Source organism: Medicago truncatula, chromosome 2 (assembly GCF_003473485.1).
Source record: "Medicago truncatula cultivar Jemalong A17 chromosome 2, MtrunA17r5.0-ANR, whole genome shotgun sequence".
In the NCBI taxonomy this organism is placed as follows: Eukaryota; Viridiplantae; Streptophyta; class Magnoliopsida; order Fabales; family Fabaceae; genus Medicago; species Medicago truncatula.
The window spans coordinates 36,788,889-36,805,843 of record NC_053043.1 but is presented as its reverse complement, the minus strand read 5'-3'; the positions used below and the strand labels follow the sequence as shown (position 1 = coordinate 36,805,843).

At 31.5% G+C, this 16,955-nt stretch overlaps 1 protein-coding gene across 2 annotated transcripts; it reads right to left on the bottom strand.

The window, feature by feature from the left end:
* Positions 1 to 2,600: 2,600 nt before the first annotated feature.
* LOC25487162 (ribokinase) lies at positions 2,601 to 7,023 on the bottom strand. 2 transcript variants are annotated; one of them, XM_013609021.3, is made up of 6 exons: positions 6,642 to 7,023; positions 5,711 to 5,986; positions 4,708 to 4,893; positions 3,646 to 3,841; positions 3,458 to 3,551; positions 2,601 to 2,952 (listed from the first exon to the last, which is right to left on the bottom strand). In XM_013609021.3, exons 1-5 carry the CDS (start codon positions 6,972 to 6,974, stop codon positions 3,460 to 3,462), a joined length of 1,083 nt encoding a protein of 360 aa, XP_013464475.1. In that variant the 5' UTR covers positions 6,975 to 7,023; the 3' UTR covers positions 2,601 to 2,952; positions 3,458 to 3,459. The 2 variants fall into 2 exon arrangements, with proteins under 2 accessions (XP_013464475.1, XP_024633285.1); XM_024777517.2 differs by having other exon boundaries at positions 2,635 to 2,952; positions 3,445 to 3,551.
* Between the last annotated feature and the right edge of the window lie 9,932 nt (positions 7,024 to 16,955).

The window sequence follows — 16,955 nt, the reverse complement described above, 5'->3', positions numbered from 1 at the left end:
AGATTCCGCACACATAGGTTTAGCATTTTTAGTTCAGCGAGAATCAAAATGCACTAAATGCAAAGCATATCATATCATATCAAAACTCAAATTTTATTGATTCTAGTGTCTATGTAGGTCCATGTTTATAAATCCATGATATGAAATGTTTATGTAGGTCCATTTAAAAATATATATATATATATATATATGTTTGTCGATATCTCCATGTGGGAAAAATGCTAAAAATAATAATCATTTCCAAAGAGAAAAAAAGGGTAATTAAGTCTTCCACTTGCATCCTCACTTGACAAAAAAGAGAGAAGGTTAAAAGGAATATTTTCATCCTTGAACGAATTTTGAGAATGATTCCATAAGTTTAACATTTCTATATTTAGTAGCATAGCATTCAAGTTGAAGTAAACGATGAACTTGAGGTCATTGAACTAAATTTATGGATATTTTAACACTTTCTCAAAAATAAAAGAAGGTATTACAAATAAAATAATCCTACCTGCCCCCACACCCTACCCAAAACCAAAGAGTTAATTGATGTCTCTTTCGTTAACATTTCAAAAACCAAATAATTTCAATGCTACCTCTATTGTAGACCATTTTAATAGACAGTCCACTTTGAACTATAATTTAAAATCACTAGATCAAAATGAGTTTTCTAAGGCAAATAATTGCATGAGCCACCATCATAGGTGGTCTACAATAGACTACCATGTTCTAATGTTATTTGGAACATTAGATTTGCAATGCATGATTTAAATGTTGTTTTTGGGCTTGGTTTCCATTTTCCATGCTATATTTTGTAACTTCTTGCATGATTGCCATGTTGTAATGTTATTTGGAACATTGATTGAATGTGAAGTTGTTTATATTTAGATATATTCATGCAAGAGTTTAATTTATATACATTGTCAGTGTACAAATGTTCTTACGCATGTATGTGTTACCACATTTGTTAATGAACTATTACAAATCATGTGTTTTTAACTCATTAAATCAGGATACCTCAAAAAAAAAAACTCATTAAATTAGATAAATACGTATAAAACATTTGTATATTGACAATGAATATAAATTAAACTCTTCATATAAATGTGAATCGAACAATATATGAATAATTTTGAATGTAAAGTCATGTTTGAAGCAAAAAGTTATAAATCTTAATTTTGAGTTAGAATTTATTCGAGAGACAATCAATTTTATGTCTGAAAAATCAAATTTTCATCTCTTTGCCGTGAAACCAAACACATACTTAATCTTTGTTTGATTGTTAGGTAAGTTAAAGAAAGCATAAAACACCTAATTTAGTCGAAGATATTTTCTTTTTTACTTTAACTTGTGAGGAGAGGATAGATAATTTAATGTTAGAACTAGTGGAACTTTAAGATCTTATGGTTGACATTGAATAAAAATGTGATCTATTGTAGACCAATTAACTAAAGTAGTTGTTTAGTGATTGTCTTCAAATTTCCAATCAATTGGTATCTTTTTTGAAAGTATGTGCAATTATAACCGTTAAAAAAAAAACTTTATTTTCTATTGATTTAGTGCTCTAATATCCGATTGTGATATGATTTGGTGGACCACTTCCTTTTGTTCAATTATATGGTTGGATATCATGCTCTGTTAACATCACAATTCACAACGTCTATATCAGCTAAAATGACAACACAACAAGTCAACAACGGATTATTTCCCTTGCTAGTCAAATAATTTGTTGTATTGTAGAAAATAATTTGTTTTAGATTAAGAAGAATACTAGTCAAATTCTTTTTGTTGTAGATTCTTTTCTCTGTTGATTATAAGAAAAAATACTAATGAAATAAACACAAGTCTCACATTACATAATAAGATTCTTAATAAGAGTTTATATAAATGAGACATTTTTCATCTTACAAACACACAAGTATTAAATATACTTTGGGAAAAAAGTGCTTTTGTTAAAAATTAAACTTCCGAACCAAATAAAAACTTTTTTTTTTCTTCAAGTATGAACCGAGATGCATGTTGTGGAGTGGAAACATAAGTTTTCTTTTTTGAAATGAATCATTATCGAAAGATTTAAGCTCTAAACCCACTTGGGTTGGTCTGGTGATATTGGCTTGAGACCTGAGAATATGCTCCTCCTCAAGGTCTCAGTTTCGATTCTCTTCGGTACCAACTTAGGTGGACTAATTTAGCTTTTTCAAAAAAAAAAAAAAAGATTTAAGCTCTAGTAAGTCAAACCCAAATGCTACAATTGATCCAAAAAACATGTTTGGAACCCAAATGTTCCAGCAACCACTTAGAAGGTTTTTAGTGAAATAAAATAGTATACAACTTGATTGTGCCTCTTTATCAAAAACTTTTAATGAATTGTTTTGATCCATCAATTACCATTCAAATTCATCCAATCAATCCACTTTGTCATCACTAAATGTTCACATCACAGTTGATGAATAGTCCTTTAACAAATCAACAGATTGTATTGAATAAATATTATATCATCTCATCCCATCCCATAATTTTGACATTCAAAACTTGGACGTTTCGACAAATAATTAGTTCAAATTAATACTCATAATAACATAATGCAAAAGCCAAATAAAAAACTTTGAAGAAATAAATGAAGACAAAACGAAATTTTAGACAGAGAAGAGATTTTACAAGTAATCATTCAAGTGCAACTTCATAATAAACTTATAAAACAAGTTTCCAAAATCAAACTTGAACCATCCATTTTATACAATTTACCTAAGGGTTGACCTTTCAAAATCTAACCATGACTATTAGGTGAACCCTTTAAACTAACCTTGTCTTATTGAAATGACAAACAAACTACAACCTCGAGAAGTGCCCATCTACAAAAAAAGCTTCTTCATAAAGTTTTGTTTTCTGTCATTTACAAGGGTCTTCTCTTTGCCATGCACAGTTATCCTGTTCCTGCTACTCCTTAATAAGGAGTCCTTATTGTGATCTCTAACAATCAAAAGTTATAATATTTTTATCAGTCACAGAAAATCAATTGTGTTAATCTACACGGATTCACATGTATAGCTTAAAAGAATAAAGGTAGGAAAGAGAAATAACATATTTAAGCACTAGCAGGCAGCAGCACATTATCTGTGTGTTATTGAAACAAATAAAAGCACAAACCAGGATCAACAGTGTAAAGAATCATTTTTATAACTGCATGTGTTAATTGTACTGGGAGTGCATGTAAAGAAATTTAATAAGAATTATTAAAAAAGAATTAATAAGAATTATGTAATTGAATCATGCAGGAAACAGTATAGCATAGAGCATTTACTTACAGTCAGGAGCATAAAAAAATTATTTAAATTAGCATGTAAAGATCCGGACACCAGGCCCGTCCTCTATAGAAGTCTAAATTATAGTTCTTGACTAAACAGGAATAAAAGAGTAAATCACAAGAATGAAAGAAATGAAAAGTCTTAAGCAGAAATTGACCTTTTGCATGTACCTTCAATGATGATTAAGAAGTTCGAGAACAGATTTCCTATCCGGCATGCTGGGAATGGCTCCCTTGACTTGCACACATAGAGAAGCTGCAGCAGCTGTTGTGGTAAAATCTCACATATTAGTTAGGCACATTTTCCACAGAGAAAAGTCCAAGAAAATACACGGCAAAATACATTCTGCAACACATACCAGCAAATCTGAGGCATTCCTTTTTGGACTTGCCCTCCACCAAGGCCACAGCAAAAGCAGCAGTGAAAGTATCACCAGCTCCAGTTGTATCAATGACTGTTTTAGCAAAAATGGCAGGTTGCTGAATTGGTTCTTCTCCATCTATGAAAAGGGCAGATCCTTTGGCACCAAGTTTCACGAGAACTTGCTTAACACCCTGAAATTTCAGAATTTTTTGATTAAAAAAACGCCAGAGAAATAACCACTGAGACTCTTGTAATGTCACGGAGACAAAAGCAACATCAATCTCTTGTTCAAAAAAAAAAGCAACATCAATCTACAAGCCTTCAGGGATCAAACAAGACACCTGAAGAGACAATGTAAAATCGATGGCACAGTCAATAAATAGAAAATTTAATTCAATAGTTTGAAAGGGAGTTTTAGTGCAATAGTTGGAGTTACCACCATGTGATTGGAGGTTACGAGTTTGAGTTGTGAAATCAAACTTTTGCAAATGGAAGACAAGGATGTCTATAATAGGTCCACAATGGATCCAAGTCCAACCCTTCCCTGAACTGCACCATGGCACGGGCCGTATAGTACCAGGTTGTACTATATTAGCAAATTCAATAGTTTATTTGTTGCTAGTTACCTTTTCCCCCCATAATTTCACCTTATGGTGCATTTAATGGATTTAAGGAAAAAGTGTGTCAAATCAAAATTATATAATCCTTCTCCCCCTATTTTACCCCAGCAGGTTGTAAAGAGCATTAGGACAAAACTGCTCTATTTCCCTCAAGAGTCAACACAAAAGAAATTTCAAAACCTTGTTTAGGAAGTAGGGCTACCAAACAAAAGCAAGCAGTGAGAATCTAATGAATATCTACACCATGATCATTTCTTTCATATCTACAAAAAAAAAACATTTCATTCTTATCTACACAGATATACTTCCTTTCTGCTGTGACACTTCTAATGCCACATATGTGTGCATGTTAATGAATATGGCAATGGATATAGCATTCAAGTAGAACAATGTGCAACGAATTTCAATGTGATCCGTAAGGCACTACTTCAACTCACCAATTTATGGCATTTGGCAGCAGCCTGTGTAATCTCTTCAAAACTTTCAGTCGGAAGTCCTGTAAGGCGACCAAGTTCACTTTCATTGGGACTAAAAATATCAACGAAATCTAGTAATTCTTGTGGAATAGGTGCATCCATTCCCCCGGCATCAAATATTACTGGCACACCAGCACTCTTTGCAGCCTGTATGCACGAGAGCAAAATACATTTTGGCTAGTTAAGAATCTTGTGGATGGAACATGTAATTTATGTGAAACATATCATATAATCACCGTACAAAGTGCATAGCAGATGAGTTTCTCCACTGGACTTCAATAAAATAATAAAAAAAAAATAGACCAGCACTCTGGCATTCAGATCTGAAGCAAATACGCTACAAATTTATTTGCAACACGGTTGTGAATTCATGACTCGTGAAGGACACTATTTTCAAGTGGCCTCTTCTTATAAAGGGGTCTACAAAATCACTCCCAGTCTGTTTCTCCAACAAACTGTGTCCGGTTTCACAGTAGAAAATATTAGAATTAATTGTACTTCTGCCTAGTATAAAAATAAATGTATTTTTTTGTTACTCTCAGCCTCATGCTTACTACAATGGTGAAAATTGATTTTGAATCAACGGATTTTATAAATTTCATTTTTATTAAATTGCATATAAAGTAATTTTTATGTTTAGAGGAAAAATTACAAAAATTTCAGCTTTAGATCCAAGTTTGGAAGCAAAATCAACTTCACCCAAGAAAACTCAAACACAACAGTGAAACCAAACATGCACTTATCTAACATAATCAATTTTGAAGAAATGTTCAACAATAGATCACTTCAAACTCAGTTTTAGCATAATCATATCTACAAAATCAATTCTATTCAAATTAACCTCTCCTAAACTCGCTCAAACACACACGATTCAAGAACTATCTATTGCAATGGTCAACAAAAAGTCAAAAAAAAATAAGAAGACAATTTCACATTTTCTCAAAAGAAAATCTAAAGTACCAACCTTTGCCACTTGAACATTAACAAAATCAGGGATCTCCCTCTGCAACAGAACAATCCCAGCGGACGAAACAACCTCCAACTGCTTAGGTGGCAGAGTCTGAGGCCAACAACTCACATTAGCACCACCAACAATAACAATAGAATTCTGGCCACTAGACTGAAGCATAACAACTGCATGCCCAGTCGGAGCAGAAGACACAACTGCGAGATAATCGAGGCGAACACCACCGTCTCGAAGTGCATCGGCGACGAGGTTTCCATGAGCATCGTTTCCAACCTGTGTCGAGAATAATTGTAGAACTAAAATAAAGCAAGATATAAAAATGATAGAAAGATTGATTTTGAATTTGATACACGAAGTTGATACAATGAGGATGCACCTTATATAGTGATCATAGAGTATAACTAATACAACCAACTTCTAACTAATCACGACTAATTCTACTTTAGGGTTTGTTTGGCAAGCAGAATAAGCTATAAGCTCATGTGACAAAAAGTCTTGTTTGATAGCAGTCATTTCTCACTAGTTTATAGCTTATTTTCAATAGCTTACAAAACATATTTTGATAAGATACTTCAAGTACCTTCTAGCTTAAAGCGTTATATTTTTTTAAAATATTAAATAAACATATATGTTCATGTCATTTCATACTTATAATCTAGTTCAACCGCTAATTTTACGAAACACTACAAATTCAATTAGTTAGCTTATCTGCTATAAGCTCATCCACTTTAAGCTAATTTATCAAGCATCCCCTATTTTTAACCAAACTGAGCCAAAGTACAAATAATATAACTAACTTCTAACTAATCACACTAATTAGTAAACTACTAATATAACCACCATATTGTAACTAATCAAAACTATTTCGTAAGCTACTTTAAACAATATTCTAATTGTAATTAATATTGAACAATATTTATCTACCAACCTGACCGAGGAAGTAAGTCGGATGAGATAATTTAGCACCACAGCAAGCCTGATTAGCACCTTTCCCACCGGCTAACGTCTGCCCACTTTTTGCGGAGATTGTTTCGCCTTCTTTTGGGAGGCGGTCGATCTCTACATAAATGTCTGCATTGGCGGATCCGACAACAACGACCGGTGGAACCTGTGATGATGGGTTTACAGCGAAACGCAACACTGGGAGGTTTTGTTTGTCATTTTGGCGGAATCGAAGGAATTGAGTTGGGTTTTTGGTGTTTGTGTTTGGTTGATTTGTAAGGTGGTAATGGTGTGGTGATGAAAGAGTTGTTTGGTTCATTGTTAGACCTTTGAATTTTGTTTTCGATCTTACACCGCTGCTGACTTTGTTAAAGCAAATTTAATTTCTTCTTTTTTTGGATTTTTTAAAGAGATTAATTTCTACTCCCTCAGTCCCAAATTGTATGACGTTTTGGGCATTTCACATATATTAAGAAATATAATTAATATTGTGTGGGAAATAAATATTATGAGTTATTTTACAAAATTGTCCTTAATAAATAATATGGAAAAGATAAATGAAAGAAGAACGAGTAATAAATAGTTAAAGATATAATAGAAAAAGTAATATTAATGTTTCATTGGTATTGTAAAGTGACTAACAATTTGTGACAATTTTTTTCCTAAAACGAAATACAATTTGGGACGGAGGGAGTAGTAATTATATGTAATGTAAAGTTACTTTAGAGAGTGTATCCCATTTGTAGAGAGATAGACGCCTAAAATAGACAACGAATCCTATCAGTAAGTGGATCCCACCATCATTAATTGTTTTTCACTTTTTAAAAAAAAAAATTGAATCTATATTTCTCTAAATAGAATAAATAGAGAGGATCTTGACTCCTTTAGGCATGCGTTCGATCTTTCCTCCATTTGCTCATTTTTAATGCATGGATAAATGACATGTGGCAAAACTAAATTTAATTGCTAACATTAAAGAAAATTGTTGTTCCCACATTTGGTTTGGCTGTGCCACACGAGTAAATTACTCAAATGTCCCTCGGCAGTTAACTGCCGAAGTTTTAGAAATACGGCTGCAGTTAACTGCCGAGGAAAACTTCGACAGTAAACTACCGAGGAAAACTGAAAACTTCGGCAGTTAACTGCAGAGGAAACCTCAAACCTATTTTTTTTTTTTTTTGACAAAATTCATAAATTGTCATTAATAACAAACCTTTTTTTTTTGACAAAAACCATAAATTGTCTTTAATAATATTTATTGATTTTGAATGTTTCAATCATTATTTTGGTACGTTTCAAATAATTGCAGTATTATACTTATGCGTATATATCTTAATAAGAATAACATTTAAATCAGTTTAAAAATTAAGCATTTGAATATTGTTTTGCACATTACTTAAATATAAATAATAATAAAAAAAAATCGTTAAAATAATTGTGCACAACGATTTTTTTTAAGGTATAATATGTTGTTATATTTTCTACATTAAAATAATTGTGTACAAATATTATTTTTTTTTATTTAAGTAATTTTCAAAACAATATTCAAATACTTAATTTTTACACTTATTGAAATGTTTTTTGAGGACTTAAATGTTAAGCCTAAAACAAAGAAAAAGGAAATAAAAGAAGAAAATTCCGTGAAAGTTCTTTGAAAATAAAATAGGCAAAAAAAGAAGAAGATCAAATGAGTAATACAATTAAAATAATTGTGAATATTTCCGTAAAAAGGAAATAAAAGAAGAAAATTCTGTGAAAGTTCTTTGGAAATAAAATATTCACTATTGTTGAAGATCAAAGCAGTTATAACAAAAAAAAAAAAAAGATCAAAGGAGTAGTACAATTAAAATAAATAAGGAAGGCAAATCAATAAAATTAAAAAGGAATTATTAAGAAAAATCAATCAAAAATGATAAAGACCGCGAAATATTCTCAAAGAATATTTATGGTTTTTGTCAAACAAAAAAAACAGATTTGAGGTTTCCTCGGCAGTTAACTGCAGAAGTTTTCAGTTTTCCTCGGTAGTTTACTGCCGAAGTTTTCCTCGGCAGTTAACTGCAGCCGGTTTCATAATTCGGCAGTTAACTGCCGAGGGGCATTTGGGTAAATTACTAGTGTTTCTCAGCCAAAGGTAATGTGTCAACAGCAATTCTCAACATTAAAATGTCAAAAAAAGGACTAGTTCGTCTATTCTCTCCTTTATGAAGTGATATTGTGCCTATAAAAGGCCTTGTATTGTGAAACTTCAAAACTGAATGAAATTCATATTGCAAGCTTAATTCTCTCTATTCTCTCTTCCTCCTCCTCCTCCTTCTTCTCTTTCTTCTTCTTCTTCTCCTCCTCCCCATTCTCCTTCTTTCTCTTCCTAGGCTTCCTTGAAAATTTAAGCAACTAACTTATTCAGTCTTTCATCGAAACAAACTAAGAAATAATATTATGCCTAGAAAAATAAAAGTTAAAAGAAGAATAAAAAGTCATCTAAAAAAAAAAACAATCAAAAGCAAAAGTAAACTAAACCACGTAAAAAAAAAGGGAGAGAAAGAATCAATTGAAAGCAAAACAGATCATCAAAATTGGAGTCATAGTCTTCTATCTTAATTTTGGGAGGAAAATTTGAATTTGAAAAAAAAACATTAAATGATGTGTTTTTAGCTTGTATAACACATTTTTAAGGATTGCTTAAGGCATTAAGTGAGGTAATTGGCAACTCAATTAAGGCTTATGAAAGGACATTCATATCTAGGAGGAAAATTTGAATTTGAAAAAAAAGCATTAAATGATGTGTCTTTTGTAGAGCTGTCAAAACGGGCCGGCCCGTTTAGCCCGAATAAATAAAGAGCTTGGGCCTAAAATATTGAGCCCGAATTTTAATAGGGCTTTTTAGCCCGGCCCTTAAAAGCCCGGTACCCGTTAGGGCTAGCTCGAATAGGCCGTGGGTAGTCAGTTAGCCCGCATAACAAAAAAAATTCTATAAATTATATATATTTTTCAAATAATTATTTACTTAGTTGATTATCAAAGTAAAAAACAAAAGTGAAAATTCAATGAATTAACACAAATATAAATGTAATATAAAATTATATTTATTCATTTCGTTATTTATAGTTTTAAAGATCGAATATATAAATATCTATAACCATAACATATCTAATTTATTTAAAATCATTTTTCTCGTCGTTTTAATTTACGATGTTTGTACAAAAATGTTTAAAATTTACTTTTGTGCTAGACATTATTTAAACATATACAAAAATATTATTTATAAAAAAAATATAATTTTTCATACGGGCCGACCCGTTTTGACAGCTCTAGTCTTTTGTAACGCCCTATTTTATTTATTTAATTATTTTATTTAGTTTAGAGTCCTTTAGAATAATTTATTTAATTTATTGTGATGTGTGTTATTTATGCGTTATATTTTGGTGTTTTTAGTAGCATATTATATTATGTTATTTGGTGTAGAAATATTACATTATTTAGTGTAGAAATATATATATATATATATATATATATATATATATATATATATTAAAATAAAATATTGAGGTGTGAGGGGGCAGAATAGGAATAAGGAGAAAAAGTTAGTATAAGAATAAGAGAAGTGAGAGTTAGAAAATCATATTACGTGAAAACTGCTTTTGGAAAAACGGGGTGTTACAATTGATATCCAGAGTTGTTTGAATGAGGTACATTTTCGAGGACGAAAATATTTTAAGTGGGGGAGAGTTATAACGCCCTATTATTTATTTAATTATTTTATTGGGTTTAGAGTCCTTTAGAGTAATTTATTTAATTTATTATGATGTGTGTTATTTTTATGTCATATGTTGGTATTTTTAGTAGCATATTATATTATATTATGTTATTTGGTGTATAAATATTACATTATATAGTGTAGATATATATATATATATATATATATATATATATATATATATATATATATATATATATTAAAATAGAATATTGAGGTGTGAGGGGTATGAATAAGGAGAAAAAGTTAGTATAAGAATAAGAGAAGTCAGAGTTAGAAAATCATATTACGTGAAAACTACTTTTGGAAAAATGTGGTGTTACATCTTTAGCTTGCATAACACACTTTTAAGGATTGCTTAAGACATTAAGTGAGGTAGTTGTCAACTCAATTAAGACTTATGAAAGGACATTTACATTTGGGAGGAAAATTTGAATTTAAAAAAAAAACATTAAATGACGTGTCTTTAGCTTGCATAACACACTTTTAAGGATTGCTTAGGAGGGAAAAGCCAAAAGCTATTAGGCTTTAGCAAAAGCTTAACGAAATAAGCTTTTATAGTAAGTATGATATGATAAGTAAAAAATAATTAATATATTTTAATTCTTTTAATATTAAAATTTTGTCTTTTAGTCTGTCATGTGGTGTGATATAATTAGGTCACATGACACTCTGTTAGTTTTGGATTTTTTTTAACTTTGAATAGATAGAAGGACCAATAGCAACTTTTTTTAACAAAGTGTAGGGACCAAACCCAAACAAAAAAAAGTGTAAGGATCAATACCAGAAATTGTAGCAAGTGCAAGAACTCATCACCTAGTTAACCCTATTTTTTATATTGTTAGTGTAATTTAAAAAGATAAACATCTTGTTACAATTTGAAATCACAAACATTTTTTGTTTTTGTGGTGAAATCGCAAACATTCACGAGAGTATGAGTTTTCTATTGGGGGCTCCCCATCTATCCTAGCCTAACACTTCTTGTGCTGGTTAAGATTCATTGCGATTTTAATAAATTTCATTTTAACTTTAAAAAAAAAAATTCATTTTTTTATAATTGAAATGACAATAATAGTTAAATATCTTGTTATTAATTTTATAATTTAGAGTAAAAATTTCCTTTTTAAATAACCAAACTTTGTCTGTGAACTTATTTCAGTTGGTAGAAACAATGCATAATATATGTAAGGTCTGGTTCAAACCCCAGCCACCACCCAAAAAAATAACCAAACTTTATCGACTATACGATGGATTTGAGCAAATTATTAACTTAACTAATCCTCCAAAGAATCTGGACATTTGGTATTTATGCTTCTTGCTGTTCTCTACTTTTCTTTTCTGCCGCACTTACCATGACTTTTTCTTACTTACTACTTGTTTCTTGTCCAGTCATTATATTCTTAAACTTGTGCGAAGATCCTTATTAGACTAACATGAGATATTCCGGATTGAAATAAAATGATTGAAGATTATAATTAGGTGAAATAGACACAGAAGATATAGACATATCCATTGTTATTGTAAACTATTTATATTGTTGAAAAAATACAAAAATATTTTTGATATTATTCTTCCAAAATGGAGATTTTATGTGTTTGGTTTGCAAAACAGCAAGTACTGGACAGAACAGTATAAGATAGAACAGTAACATAAGACAGAACAGCACATGACAAATTTTGTATGGTATTTAGTAATTTTTTGTTTTATACGATTTTTGAGGGACAAAATGCTATTTTGGTATTTTAGATAACTTGTACGTGGGATAAAAAGTTGTGATGTGGTTTGGTGAGGGACAAAAATATGAGTTTTTTTTCCTGTCCCTTGCCTCCAGTTTGTCATGTACCTGAAACAGTTTTACAAATCAAACACTGGACAACTAGAGTTGTTCTGTCTGCCCTTCATTTTTTAGCAAATCAAACGCACCATAGATGAAGTGGATTTCAACACTGTTAAACTACTATGTTATTATGAATGACCAAACAATTGAACTTAAGTGGTTAATGAGTTGATCAAAAGACGAATTGTTCAGTAGAATCTGTGTTTAATTTTTGGATGGAACAATTCTCAACCAAACTTTATTTACTAAGGCCCTTTTCCCTAGAAGCCGGAGACATAAAGAATGAGAGGAAACTGAGACATTGCAAACTAGAGGGAGAAACATTTATGAAAACTAGAGGGAGTGCCGGTTAGGAAACCAGAAGTTAGAATGAAAACTAAAATTGCTGATGAGAGAAACAATGTGTCCATGCATTGGTCATGCGTAACTGTCACTTCTAATTTGCTTTCTTATGTAAAATACCACTCAAGCAATTAAGCAGGTTGGTTCCTCCTAGATACTCTTGGATACATTCAGAAATATACTTCTGAATAAGAGCAGAATTTAAAAGATATTGAAAGAAAAAAAAAATCAATGAGTATTGTCTCATCATTTTTCGGAGATCAAGGCTATTTGATTAGCTTTTGACTCACTAATTATTTTATTATTGAACATTTAATTTAAGTAAAAGGGAACAAAAAAAAGGTTCAAACCACCCCATTTTAAAAAGATTTAGGGTTCGGAGATTAGTTACATAAAAGGAAGGTATTAACACACTTTATGTCCGTAGTATCCTACGGGAACCTCTTGGTTTCATTTAATTAATGTGCTATAAATTTGCTTGCTTTTAAAAATGGAATTTAAATTGATAAAAAGGAAAAAAAGAGACCTATTCTATTTACATTTTTTTGTGATTTGGAAAGACGAGTGTCCTCTACCTACGTACCCGTGAGGGATCAAAACCTCATAGTTCGGGGTAGAAATTGACGTTTGATTTATTTTGTATTTTTTATTAGTTTTGAAAAGGTTTTAAAAGGAAAGAAAGCCAAAGTGGCAAATGAGTATGTTTGTATTTTTTATAATAAAGGAAGATATCACAAAGTATGATTAAATAGATTAATGTTTGATTTAAGGAAAATAAAAATAAAAATATAAAAACGGTCATTTGATTTAAGATTAAGGTTTATTTAAGAAAAATATTTTTGTGTTTCGTTATTTAATGTTTTTTTTTTTGTTGTTTTTGAATGATCGAACTAAAATATAAACTAACGAAGCAGAAAAGTAAAGCGTAGGTACCTTATGGTGGCGTTGGACCACCACGAGGACCTTTAACCTAAACTACCATGCGTAAAAGGTAAACATACACACACACACATGCACCTAAAACTATTAAATTAAGCCTATTTATACATTCTAAGATTTGCGGAAAGTAAATGACAACAGAAAAAAGAAATATGCATAATTTACATTAAGTCTATATTTACATTTTAATATCCTTGCTATAAAATAAATGATGTAATAAATTAAAATGCGGGATGATCAAACTAAACTAGAAAATGCATGAATGAATTACATTTAAGCCTAATTTATACAAACTAACGATAAAATAAAAAAACTTAGCAATAAAAATAGAAATGTAAAAGCAAACTAAAATAGTATGAAATGCACTAAATAAAATGTAATAAAAAAAAAGTGTGAAAGAATAAACCTGATAAAAAATATAGACAAATGAATGCAGGGGGGTGCAGTAATTAAAAAGAAAATGGGCTTGAAAGACACACAGAGGTGCGGATGGGCCTGGGTTAAGAACCGGTTCGGTTCAAAGGGAATAAATGGGTCGGTTTGTTGATACGGGTCGGGTAAAGCTTAGCCTAAATGCATCAGGGCCGTTGATTTAATCAAACGGCCCTGATCTGATCACTTATGTTTCAGTTTGATGACTTTTCTATGATAATGGCTTCTGTCTCTTGTTTTTCGTTATTTGCAAAACTAAACTTTCCTTCCTCAGATAATATAGGTGCTGAATGCTTGATCCAATGTTTTTGTGTATGAGATCAATTTATAATTATTGACATTGAATCAGTGGAATTTACCAATTTTAGAGTGGCACTGTTATAGTGAGTTAATTTTCCATACAGATTGTATATGTGGCTTTTTGCAACACCTTTTTTTCTTTTTGGCTTAAATCCACTTTTGACCCCCTAAGTTTTAAAAAGTAGCGATTTTGACCCTCTATTAAAAAAAATGGTCAAAGACCCCCTCCAAGTTTAACCCCTTTTGCAAAACACCGATTTTGACTTAGTCAAACCTATGTGTCATGCCACATAAGTTAAAAACTCGTCAGCTGTCTATTTTTTGAATTAAAAATAAATTTAAAAACCACATGTATATTTCTAAAATTAGAAAAATAAAACTCTTGCATAAATTCATCCTTAAATCCAAAAAACTCCTTAAAAAAATCCATCCTTCAAAAATTCATCATTCTCTTCTTCCCTGTTACATCAAACCCCAATAAACTTATAACAATCAAACCCAATAAACTCCATAAATTCATCCTTAAATTCCAATTTACATCAATCCTAAAACTTCAAAACTCTTTCATACTTTCTTCTTCTTATTCTTCAATTAGATATGATACAGACGGCGGCACTCACGATGGTGGATGGCTGGAGCGAGAGAGAAGATGTGGTTGTTGGATTTGTATAGCCTATACAGTATTGTTTGGGCATTTATAAAGCCTGAAAGTGAAAAGCACAGAATCAATCAAGAAAGAACAGTATAGGAAGGTGGTGGTGTGGATCATTTTCGATTCTTTTTGGGTTTCCAGATCTGATTGGAACCTTCAAATCTATTTTCTCAACCTTCATGTTCGTTTTCTCCATCCTTTCTCAACCTTCAGATTTTCCAGAATTTCCATGGGGCTAAGAACGTGATTGAGCATCATGGTTTTCTAGAATTTCCAGAATTCCTATGAAGCTTTGTTTTGACCTTTGTTTGTTTGTTCTGATGATTGAAAATATTAGGAGGGAATTTAGGGTTTTTGATTATGGAATATGTTGGAACAAAATGTGTTTCACAATGGACCTTAATGAGTTTTGATGATAACAAGGTATTAAAAATTGTCAATTGGTTATTGCTAATAATTGTTCAAGTATACAGGACCAAATGCTAGTCAAGTAATTTCAATAGGTCTTGGAAGAACAATGGAAAGCAAAGGAATTCATAGCATCTGAAGAAAACTACGTCTGAAGCTTGAAGTGCTCCTGAAGCTGAAGTGCATCTGAAGTGATGACGTCATCAGAAGCAGAAGCTCATCAGAAGCAAGGTTTTCATCAGAAGCGATATAATCACCAGAAGCTACATTTTATACGTAAATTCAAACTGAAGATCAAAAGTAGCTGTTTCTCATTTCAACATTATCTAAGAAGAACGAAGAATTGAAAGGGAGGTATGAACGGTCATTTGGATAGCACTGAGTATTTGTCCTTCATTAACAGAGTTGACAAAGTACAAGTGTACAACCACTACCTCCACTACTCTGTTTTGTCCACGCTACAAGACAAGACAACAGCTATGCCTGCAGAATTTGTGCCTTCAAGATGGGAATGAATTTGAAGCTAATTCTTCAAAGGACTACACCCAAATCAGGCAAAGGATTACTGGTGAATGATCAAAGGATTCCAAACGACTCTTTAGACGTGCAAATCATCTCAACGTCTCTTTCACACCTCTATATAAAGGAGTGAAGACTTGAAGATTGTAGATAGAGATACACAAGTTAAAAAGCGCCAAAACTCTGTCAATTTGATTCTACAAAGCACACTGAATTTCTGCACTGATTTGATATATCTTAGAAATTCAAAAGTCTAGAGTCTTTAACGTATTGTATTGTGAACACCACTGATTATATATCAAGTGTTCAAGTCAAACTTATTTCATTGTATTTTTGTTTGATCAGAAGCCTCTTGCCTGCGTGCTTGAGCATTAGAAGACTCTTGCTTAGTGCTTGAGCATTGGAAGACTCTTGCGTGTGTGCTTGAGCATTTTTGAGAAGTCTCATACTTAGAGAGTATTGAGCATTTTGTAATCTTTGTGATTATAGTGAAATCTCCTTGGAAGTGCAAGGGGGACTGGACTACTTCCGATTTGTGGAAGGAACCAGGATAACTGCTTGTGTCTTGCTTTTCTTTTCTCTGCTTTGATCTTTTCCGCTGCATATCTAATTCTGATCATTTCATCAGAAGCATTCACAAACTGCTTCTGAAGTTTTATCAGAAGAAGTATTTTTTTTAAAGAGAGAAAAAAAACACAATTCAACCCCCCCTTCTTGTGTTTTTCTCACCTTCAGAATATAGAAGAATTGAGATGTGAGTAGGAGGAGGTAAAAGGAGAAGCTGATGATGTTTTTTTTGTTTGAAGGAGAAGCTAATCATGTTGATGCGTGTTGTTGTTCTTGCTAACATTTTTAAATTTTTTTCATTTATTTAATACTTAAATGATTATGTGGCTTTTAAAAAATAATTTAATTTAAAAAATACACAGTTGGCATGACACATAGGTTTGACTAAGTCAAAATTGATGTTTTGCAAAAGGGGCTAAACTTGGAGGGGGTCTTTGACCATTTTTTTTTAATAGGGGGCCAAAATCGCTACTTTTTAAAACTTAGGAGGTCAAGAGTGGATTTAAGCCAAAAAGAAAAAAAGGTGTTGCAAAAAGCCACATATACAATC